General features: G+C 36.8%; 1 protein-coding gene across 1 annotated transcript; it reads right to left on the bottom strand.

The window, feature by feature from the left end:
* Positions 1–6,738: 6,738 nt before the first annotated feature.
* On the bottom strand, positions 6,739–7,689 carry LOC126490592 (olfactory receptor 143). Its single transcript, XM_050125644.1, has one exon. The coding sequence runs from the start codon at positions 7,687–7,689 to the stop codon at positions 6,739–6,741; it is 951 nt and encodes a 316-aa protein (XP_049981601.1).
* Between the last annotated feature and the right edge of the window lie 3,987 nt (positions 7,690–11,676).

Genomic DNA, 11,676 nt, shown 5'->3' with positions numbered 1-11,676 from the left:
AAATGAAAAGAGTAAATTGTATTTTGGCTGTGCAGGCCAAAGTTTAAGTGGCTTATTCTGATTAAATTATCCAGTTTGCATATTTTCCATAGTTGAAATTTAAATATTCTTAGTATAATATAAATAAAATTCACTTTTCATTAGTATAATTTTTAAATTATCCTTATTATTTGATTTTATTGCTTTCTTTTAAAAATATCTTCCTCCAAAATTAAAGATTAGTTTTTAAAAAGTGTCACATCAGCCACCTTTTCTAGTGGATTATTCTTCTTTGTTGTAATCCAAAAAAAAAAAAAAAAACTTAGGGTTACTTTCATTTTTCTTATACAAGTACTTTATAACAAATTTAGTTCTGAATTTTATATTTATGGCTAAAATATATTTTAAGTTTGTATTTTTATGAAATGTTTGTCTATTATATTTTTACATATTTTCTAACAAATCCTCTGTGCTTGTATGTATGTATGTATGTATTTTTGTGTATGTGCGTGTGTGCGTGTTTATATCTATGAGTATGTGTGAGTATATGCCATGGTGCTCCTGTGAAGGTCACACTTGAGTGTGAGTTCTTACATTCTATCACAGCAGAGTCTGTACCTGTCTTCTGAATACATATGGATAGCTGGTCTGTCTCCTATCTCCATATTTCATCTCCATGAGGGAATACGGGGATTATTGAAGCAGACACAACTGTTTCTGACTGTACATGGGGTCTTAGCATGTGAACTAGGGTCTGTATTCTAGCACAGGAAACTATAGCATCAGACATATAAAAAGCCATTGTGGTTGTAGAAGTTCCCTAGTAGAATTTTTGTGTCACTTGTTTATCCAAAAAAGATTTAAGAAAATAATGATGTACTAATAACCCTCAACTTGTTGACTTTTTGCAAGTATAAAAACTAAGACTTATTTTATTATTAACTCATGCTAATAGTAAATGCCTAAATACTTGAATCAGTGGGATAAAATTAAGTCTCCAGAAATTGATCTTAATGAAATTGCAAATTGCTCTTTGCCAAGGTGATAGACATTTTCGTCAAGGCAGGGAGCATGACAGCATGCCACCAGATGTGGTGCTGGGGCTGACAGTGCTCTATTTTGTATGTAACAGGAAGTGAACTGACAGTCACAATGAAGTAAGCTTGAGCAAAAGAGCCTTCAAAGCCCACCCCACAGTGATACACTTCCTCTACAAAGGCCACACCTTGTAATGGTGTCATTCCCTTTGGAAGATGTTTTCTTTCAAACCAACACATTCTACTTCTTGGCCCCCAAGGTACAATTTCAAGAACTCCCCATAGTCTATAACAGTTCAAACTTGTCTGAAAGTTCAAAGTCTCTTACAATATTTGTGTAATCCCCTTGTAAAATAAATTCCAAAAATAGGTCACATACTTCCAACATATAATAGCACAGGATATTCATTACCATTTCAAAATGCAGGGAAGAGAGCATAGTGGGGAAATACTGGACAAAAGAAAGAATGAAAAACCAGCTTGATAAACTTCAAAATCTATAGCTCCATGTTTGATGTCAAAACACTCCAGATCTCCAACTCTGTTCAACTTTGCTGACTGCAACACACTTCTTTCTCATGAGTGGTTGCATTCCTTGTTAGCAGCTCTCCTGAGCAGGTATCCCACAACTCTGGCATCTCTAACATCTTGGGGTCTTCAAGGCAATGCAGGCTTCAACTTCACAGCTTCATGCAATGGCCTCACTGGGCCCTCATTCAAGGACACCATTGACATGCAACTGGCCTCCTTGGATTTATTCCATAGCTCCTTTATTTCTATCCTTAACTCGAAAGTCTGAACCATGCGGCCAAAGCTGTCACGTTCTGATGCTTCCTGGGGCTGAAACATACCCCCATTGTTTAATTTCAACTTTATCAGCTTTCTGTTTTCCATCACAGCCTAATCTTGGCTGTCCGTGACCATGCTCTTTAGACCAGGCTGACCTCAAAGGTAGAGATGTGCCAGCTTTTGCCTTCCCAGTACTAGGATTAAAGGTGTACCTCACCACACGCAGTTCTAAGATTTTCTTTAGTTCCTTTCACAAGCCAGAAATTTAGCTGGTGTCACCACTCCCTTAATTCTACTCCTAAATCTGTTTATCTCCTTGAACAGAGGATTTAGCTCCATTCCACTTCCTAGAGCTTATTTTCTCCTCAAAATTTGATTATTGTAATATACCCTGCTCAGCTTACTCCTTTTATTAGGTGGTTTTGAGATTTCTTCTGCCAATGGAATTAATCCAAAACTCTTCTCTTTAGCCTCAGGTAGACAGCTTCAATAAGGGAAAAATGGTAGCTACTTTCTTTACCAAAATAGCACAAGAACAATCTCTAGGATGAAATGCCTTGATTGAGCCTCTGATAGTTCACATAATGCTTAGGCACTTATGTCTTCCATGTTTCTCCATGTATGGCCCATTAAGCAGTGTGTAAAACATTTCACTGCTTTCATAACTCAAAGTACCAAAGTCTAAATTCCTTCAAAACTAACACATGGTCAGGCCTATACCAGAAATACCTGATACCAACTTTTCCCTTAGGAAGGGTTTTCATTACAGAAAAGAGACAGGATGACCACAGCAAAACTTACAAAGGAATACATTTAATTGAGGGTGCTCAGTTAGAGTTTCAGACGTTCACTCCATTATCATTACGATGTGAAATATGGTGGCATTCAGGCAGACATTGTGCTGGAGCTGAGAGTGCTACATCTAGCAGGCAACATGAAGTCAATAGACAGCTACACTGATGAAGCTTGAGCAAAAGAGACCACAAAGCCCACCCCAACAGTGACACGCTTCAAAGCAAAACCACCTAATAGTGCCACTCCCTTTGGGAGTCATTTTCTTTCAAACTACCACAGAAAAAAAAATATGTTCCATGCCATGATAAAGTCTAATTAGAAAATTGTCTATCCATAAATTTAGTCCTAAAAAGGGTACTAAAAGGAAAATTCTAACCAGAGGAGGTTAACCACACACATGAAAACAAAGGAAATAAGTAATCTTACACCAGCAAATCAAAAGAAGTTAAACACACACTGTCACATGCAAGCACATACACACACATGCACATACACATGAACCCACACATACCACCACCACCACAAACAACAGCAACAAAATAACAGGATTCAAAAGCCATTAGTCATTGACATCTCTCAAAATTGATGTCTTAATTACACATACACACTAACAAAATGGATATAAAAGAGGAATCCATCCTTCTGCTGAATCAAATCTCAATATCAAGGATAGACATCACCTCAGAGCAAAGGTTTAGAAAATGGTATTTCAAATGAATGGCCTTAAGAAGCAAGCACAGGTAGCTGTTTTAATAACTAACAAAGTAGACTTCAAGCCAAAATTAATCAAAAGAGATAGGGAAGGACACTACACATTCATCAAAGGAAAAATCCACCAAAATTGCATTTCAGTTCCTAACATCTATGCTCCAAACACAAGGGTACCCAAGTCTGTAAAAGAAATGATATTGCAGCTTAAATCACATATTGACCGACCCTCGTACACTGACAGTAGAATGCTTCAATACTTCACTCTCATTGATGGACAGGGCAACTTGACAAAAAATGAACAGAGAAATACTGGAGTTAATCGGCTCTATAAACCAAATGGACCTAATTCATAGTTACAGAATATTTCACCCAAACACAAAATATTATTCCTTCTTCTTTGCACCTCGTGAATCCTTATCCAAAATTGACTGAAATCACAGACACCAAGCAATTCTCCATATACAAGAAATTGATATAGCTCCCTGCATCCTATCAGACCACCACTAATTAAGTTGAATAATAAAAACAACAGAAACCTAACAAACTCACGGAAACAACTACATACAGAATGAAAAAAATGGGTCAAACAAGAAACAAAAAGAGACATTAAATCTTTCTAGAATTTGGTGGAAATGAACACAAAACATATTCGAACTTATGAGACACAACAAAAGTGGTATTCTGAGGAAAAATATAGCACCAAGGGCCTACATTAAAAATTGGAGGAAATATACATATTAACAAAATAAAAATGGAAAGGGGAAAATAAAAACAGACACTTTGGAAGTCCATAAATATATCATAAAGACATACTTTAAAAATCTGTGTTCCATAAAACTGGAAAAAAATTAAAAGAAATGTATAATTTTGAATCAATATAGGATAAACAATTTAAATAGACCTATAACTTTTAATTAAATAGAAGCTGTCGTTAACGTTCTTATCCAACCAAAAAGAACCCATTCTATATGGTTTTAGCACAGAATTCGACTGCACTTTCAATGAAGAGCTAACATCAATACTTTTCAAATTATTCCACAAAATAGAAACAAAAGGATCATTGCCAAATTCATTTTATGAGCTTACACAGTTACCCTGATACCAAAACTACATAAATAAATATTCAACAAAAAAATTACAGACTAATTGCCCTGATGAATGTAGGTGTGAAAGTACTCAATAAAATACTTGCAAACCAAGTTCAAAAATGCATCAAAAAAAATCATCCACCATGATCAAGTAGCTTCATTCCAAAGATTTAGGAATATTTAAAATCTTAAAAGAAAATCTGTAAAAAAATAATCCACAGTAGAAACACACACACTGGAAGGCAACAATCACATGGTTATCTCATTGAATGCTTAAAAGTTCTTTGACAAAATCAAACACCTTCCATGATAATAGTCCTGGAGAGGGTATTGTTACATGTGGCATATCAAAACGTAATAAAGGCAATTCAAACAAGCCTATAAACAAGATCAAATTAAATAAAAAGAAATCCATAACAGTTTCACTAAAATAAGGAACAAGGCAAGGTCACCCACATTCTCCACACCTATTCAATATAGTATTTGAAGTCTTTCTAGAGCAATAAGACAACGAAAGTAGATCAAGGGGATACAAATTGAAAAGGAAGAAGAAAGAATATCATTATTTTCAGATGATATAATAGTATCACTACACTAATAAGCACTTTCAGCAAAGTAGTTGATTAAAAAAATTTATTAGTGATTTCGTATACAAATGACAAAAGAAATAAGAAAGAAGTCAGGGAGAAAACACCTTTCATAGTAGCAATATATTGCAAAACAATAGAAAATACCTTGGTTAATACTAACCGTGCAAGTAAAACGCTTGTATGATATGAATTTCAAGTCTTTGAAGAAAATATCAGAAGATGGAAAGATTTGTCATGCTCATGAATCAGTAGAATTAGCATAGTAAAAGTGACCATCTTACAAAAAACAATCTACACATTCAATGCAATCCTCATCAAAATTTATGGAAAAAAAAACGAAAACTCTGAGGAGTAGATGGGGGTGAGGTGGGGAGAAGATGAGGGTAATGGGAGGACAGGAGGGGAAGAACTGGGAATGGTATATAATATAAGATTGTTTTAAAAACATAAAAAACATATTATCATGAAAAATTGCAATAAATGGAAAGAAGTAGAAAATATCATCCTAAGTGAGGTAACCCAGATCCAAAAAAGTAAATATGGCATCATTCATTTATAAGTATATATTAGTCGTGAAGTAATGATAAGCTATAATCCTTAAACCCACAGAGATCAATCTTACCTTATTTTTATTTGCTTTGTATGTTAAGTTTTAAAATCATGGGTGTGTATTTTAAGAATAAATATTTGGGGCTGGAAAGATGACTCAATGGTTAAGAGCACTGGCTGCTCTTCCTGAACCAAGTTTGATTCCAAGCAATCTCATCCGCGCTCATAATGTCTGTAACTCTAGGATTTTATGTCCTCTTTCCTCTGTGGACACTGCATGAACACAGGCTATTTGCTAATTTGTTCTGTACCAGGCTATGCTGCTCAAATTTGTGGTATTTTGAAGAAACAAGAGAAAAAGAATAGGACTAATACATTCTCTGATAACCATAAAAATAAAATGTGTGACAGATTTCCAACCTCTATTTTAAAATAAAATGTTAGGAAAAAATTTTCAAATAATTCCTGAGATTTTGACAATTTTACCATGTCCACTATTGTCTTCTCATCTCTTTCAGTGAATATGCAGTTAATAAACCTTTCAAATAAAGAAGTAACTTAAAGTTATGTCAGAAAACTAAGAAAGAAATGAATTAGAAATAAACCATAGAACTTTAGGAATTTTATTGGCTGGAAAAAATCCATACACTCAGTACCATGAAGAAGATCCAGCTGTTAAGACCTCTTGATGCTCTTATAGAAGAAATGAATTACTTTCTCAGTACTTAAATGGTGGATTCTGAGTGCCTATAACTATTTCTAGGGAAGATGACACCGTCTTCTGTCCTCCACATGTTCCTTTATGAACATGGTAAACTTACATTCAGGGATGTTCACACATATAAAATTAAAATATAAATGTATAAATATTTTAAAAGAAAGATCTGAAAGAAAAATTACTAGGAACTTATTCTTGAGAAAGGTTAAAAAGCTGATCAAGGTCTTAATCTTCCGTAGGCAATGAACTTCAGATCATCTTAGAAATACATTGAACCTGAGGATGTCTTATATCCTCACAGGTCACAGAGAGTTATAGTGTATGGGGGGAAGAGAAAAGTGGTGTTATACTCTAAATTCCATCAATGCTAATGAAGGTCAATGAAAAATAAAATAAAAATACAATACAGGTAATAAAAACCAAGAAAGAAAAAACATATCAAAAAGGGAGAGATGGGTTTAAAGGACGCACCATGGGATGAATCAGTTTGCTAATCTCTTCCAGGTTCTCTTCACAGCAAGCTTGACATCCTTGTTTCTGAGGCTGTAAATGAGAGGATTCAACATGGGCACCAATAATGTATAAAACACTGAGAAGAATTTTCCCTGGCCCACAGTCTCAGCAGATGATGGCTTGACATAAGCAAGCAGCCCAGATCCATAGAAGAGACTAACAGTTATGATGTGAGACCCACAAGTACCCAAGGCTTTGGACCAACCCTTACCTGAGGACACATGAATAATATTAAAAAGAATCATAACATATGAGATAAAAATAATGAGGCAGCATAAAATGATGGCTGTCCCCACTACGACAGAGCTCACAAGTTCATTGACATAGGTGCTACTGCAGGAGAGCTGGAGAAGAGGAAAGATATCACACATGTAGTGGTTGATGATGTTAGAATCACAAAACCTGAGCCTGATCATACACCCTGTATGAACTATGGCGCTAGCAAACCCCATTAAGTAAGAACCAAATATCAACAGACAACAGATCTTGGGGGACATAACAACTTTGTACAACAGAGGCTGACAGATGGCCACATAGCGATCATAGGCCATTGCTGTCAGTACATAGCTCTCTGAATTCACAAAAACACAGAAGAAAAACAGTTGAGTCATGCATCCTTTGAAAGAAATGATGTTCTTCTCTAAAACAAAACTCATCAGCATTTTCGGAGTGAAGACAAGTGAATAGCAGAAATCAATGAAGGATAGATTGAAGATAAAAAAGTACATGGGGGTGTGAAGGTTTGAGTTTAGGCAAATGAGATTCATTAAGCTCACATTTCCAAACACAGTTGCTGTGTAATTCACCAAGAACAGAACAAATAAGGGCAGTTGGAGCTCAGGTTGGTCTGTCAGTCCCACAAGAATGAACTCTGACACTGAAGAGTCATTTTCCGTAGTCATTTGTTTCATGTGTAGCATCTGTAAAAATTTATATAAAAAGCAATGTTAAACCACTTTTCACTCCAAGACCAGAGTTGGATTTATTGATTTCCAATTTTGAGTGAAGGAATACAGAGTACAGGGGAATCTCTAATTCTTTCCTCTATTTAGGTTGTGTTTATCACTCCAGAAACATTCTTTGAACATCATTTTGTTCACTAAGTTTTTATTAAATATTGAGGCTTATAAGAGCTATGCATGCATTTTCTCAGAATTTATGACATTTATAGATATGGTTTTGAAGGAAAAATGTCAAGATAAAGATTATTCATTGCTCACCTTGGTTTATCTGAATCCCTTCCTGACGTAAGAGTATGTGGTGTCTTCTTCCACACTGTGCTCAAAGGGTCAAACTTGCTATGATGCAGATAATTGCAATCAGTGGAGACAATGTGTCTGATGTTCTATAAGAAGGTCCCTGGAGGTAATGACATGGATGCTGTTTGACAATTTCACTAAGATTCTTGTCTCATACAAGAAAAGAATATAATTATCTTATATGACTCTCCAATGTCTCAAGGTCAAGATTTCATAAAAATCCCTTAAAAACATAGAAAATTATTCTCCTATGATATTTTCTATGGTTGATTAATACCCTGAGGGTAGAAATTGTGCAGTCTGTATCATATAACTAACAGCAGTCCTTTAGAGATTCAATGTTCTACTCAATTTATAAGTATCCAGCAGGAATATCTAATCCCCATGGCAGAACTGTGAGTGGTCCCCTTTGTCATTCTCTTCATTAAGCTCTGTACAGTTTGACAAGAAGAAATATCCAGGGACATGTTCACTTGCCATTTTCAGTATTCCTATTATTTTAGTAATAAACTGTTAACAAAGGATTAGTACTATACAAAAATAATGGGGATAGAAGTATATAAATATGCTCTCAAGTTAGTAGAAATTTACATTAGAGCTTTTCACTTCACAGCTTATGAAACTGTACAGTATGCTGATTCTTGTTTATTTACATCTGTATATTCTTTTCTTTTTAGAGATGAGGGTTTTTTTTGTGTGTGTGTGTGTGTAGCCCTGGCTGATCTGAAACTAGCTGGAGTTCTAGATGATGTTGACCTTGAACTCAAGGAGGTCAGCCTACCTCTGCCTCCCAAGTGCTAGGGGTAATGAAAGACCTGCACCACGACTGCCCTGCACAGCTGCCTATTCTTATCAATAATTATAAAATAGGTTTATAAAAATTGACTAAATTCTGAGCCAGTGGTAAATTTCTAGATTATCATATAGAAATTTATAAGACCAACTTGTTCAAAAAATAATTTAAAATTTATAAAATAAAAGATCTCTTGTGTTTTGAGATAATTTATACAATGTATTAGTTTACTAGTTACATGAAAATATATTAGCAAGTGTTTGTCTCTTTATACTGTTCACATGTTTACTCAGATAAGAAAAGTTGTTATTTGTTTGTGGAAAATTATTTTGAAGTGTGTTACATTTGTTTATGCTGTAAAACATTTGTTTTACTAATGCAAAAATGTATTGCATTCTTTTATGTTGTATTTGTTTAACTCTGTGAAGCTATGTTACTTTGCTTGACTAAAACATCTGATAGTCTAATGAAGAGCTGACTGGCCAATATCAAGGCAGGGGAAAGGATAGGAAGGGCTAGTAGGCAGAGAGAAGACATGCAAGGTGAAACCTGGAATAGGAGGGAGAAGGAGCAAGACAGAACAAGGAGAGGGGGACATCAGGGTCCACACACCCAACTACAAAGCCAGCTGTGGAGTAAGAGTGAAAGTAAGAAATACATTAAAAACAAAAGGCCCAGAGGTAAGAGTTAGATGGGATAATTTAAGTTAAGAAAAGCTGGCAAGGTTCTGGCTATTACAAATAATACTGCTATGAACATAGTTGAACAAATGCTTTTGTCATATGATAGGGCATCTCTTGGGTATATTCCCAAGAGTGGTATTGCTGGGTCCAGGGGTAGGTTGATCTCGAATTTCCTGAGAAACCTAAACACTGATTTCCAAAGTGGTTGCACAAGATTGCATTCCCACCAGCAATGGATGAGGGTACCCCTTCCTCCACAGCCTCTCCAGCAAAGGCTATCATCGGTGTTTTTGATTTTAGCCATTCTGACAGGTGTGAGATGATATCTCAAAGTTGTTTTGAATTGCATTCCCCTGATCACTAAGGAGGTTGAGCATGACCTTAAGTGTCTTTTGGCCATTGGAACTTCTTCTTTTGAGAATTCTCTGTTCAGTTCAGTGCCCCATTTTTTAATTGGGTTAATTGGCATTTTAGAGTCTAGTTTCTTGAGTTCTCTATATATTTTGGAGATAATAGCCAGAACCTGGAAACAACCTAGATGCCCTTCAATGGTAGAATGGATGTAGAAAGTGTGGAATATATACACACTAGAGTACTATGCTGCGGTAAAAAACAATGACTTCTCAAATTTTGCATGCAAATGGATGGAAATAGAAAACACTATCCTGAGCGAGGTAACCCAGACCCAAAAAGATGAACATGGGATGTACTCACTCATAATTGGTTTTTAGCCATAAATAAAGGTCACGGAGTGTATACCTGGTGAACCTAAAGAAGCTAAATAAGAAGGTGAACCCAAGGAAAAACATATAGTTATCCTCTTGGCTATGGGAAGTAGACAAAATTGCCGGGGAGAAAATTGAGATCTTGGGGGTGGGGTGGGTTGGGGATAAGGAGGAACGGGGAGAGAAAAGTGAGAAGGGGAGGATTGGGGGAACTTGGGGAAACAGGAAGATTGGGATAAAGGAAGGTTGGATAGGGGAGCAGGGAAGCACATAGCTTAGTTAAGGGAGCCATCTTAGGGTTGGCAAGAGACTTGAACCTAGAGTGGCACCCAGGAGCCCAAGGCGATGTCCCCAGTTAGTCCCCTGGGAAGCTGAGGATAGGAAACCTGAAATGACCCTATCCTATAGCAATACTGATGAATATCTTCCATATCACCATAGAACCTTCATCTGGTGATGGATGGAGATAGAGACAGACACCCACACTGGAGCACTGGACTGAGCTCCCAAGGTCCCAATGAGGAGCAGATGGAGGGAGAACACGAGCAAGGATGTCAGGACCACGAGGGGTGCACCCACCCACTGAGACAGTGGGGCTGATCTATTGTGAGCTCACCAAGGCCAGCTGGACTGTGACTGAAAAAGCATGGGATAAAACCGGACTCTCTGATCATGGCGAACAATGAGGGCTGATGAGAAGCCAAGGACAATGACACGGGGTTTTGATCCTACTTCATGTTCTGGCTTGTTGGGAGCCTAGCCAGTTTGGATGTTCACCTTCCTAGACATGGACGGAGGGGGGAGGACCTTGGACTTTCCACAGGGCAGGGAACCCTGACTGCTCTTTGGATTGGAGAGGGAGGGGGAGAGGAGTTGGAGGAGGGGGAAAGGAGTGGGGGGAGGGGGAGAAGTGTGGGAGGAGGGGGAGGGAAATGGGAGGCTGGGAGGAGGCGGAAACTTTTTTTTCTTTTCCTTTTCTCCATAAAAAAAAAATTCCTAAAAAGAAAAAAAAAGCTGGCAAGAATTAAGTCAAGCTAAGGCTGGACACTTATAAGGAATAATAAACCTTATTGTGTGAATTATTTCGGAATTGGGTGGAAGGCTCCCCCAATGAGTAAAAGAGCCAAAGGAATAAAAAACAATAACTATCTTTTGGCATACCAACATGGGGCTCAAATATCCTTCTAGAACGTGAGAAAAAGAAAAAAAAAATGACTCCTTTAAGAAACCCTGCTGTATGCCAGAGCACTTAAAGAGCTTTTTTTACACTAAAAAGAAACAAAAAAAAACTAAGTCAAAACACCTACCACAATGCAGTTCACTGGCATTCCATAGTTGAGGAATTGAATGTAGTTCCTGGTCAAATGCACCTCTGAATACGTTGTGAGCTTTAGGTTTAGCTCTCATGAAAATAGAAGCAAATAAAATCAGCCAAGTAAAGAATCCA

This window comes from Alexandromys fortis, unplaced genomic scaffold, assembly GCF_014885135.2.
Source record: "Alexandromys fortis isolate MF-2015 unplaced genomic scaffold, M_Fortis_MF-2015_v1.1 scaffold_253, whole genome shotgun sequence".
Taxonomy (NCBI): Eukaryota; Metazoa; Chordata; class Mammalia; order Rodentia; family Cricetidae; genus Alexandromys; species Alexandromys fortis.
Note: the sequence above shows the minus strand (reverse complement) of the source record. Positions and strands in the feature narration are given on the sequence as shown.

What these genes read in the sequence shown, in the direction of transcription:
- LOC126490592 (XM_050125644.1), bottom strand. Translation starts at nt 7,689, where the DNA reads ATGCTACACATGAAACAAATGACTACGGAAAATGACTCTTCAGTGTCA.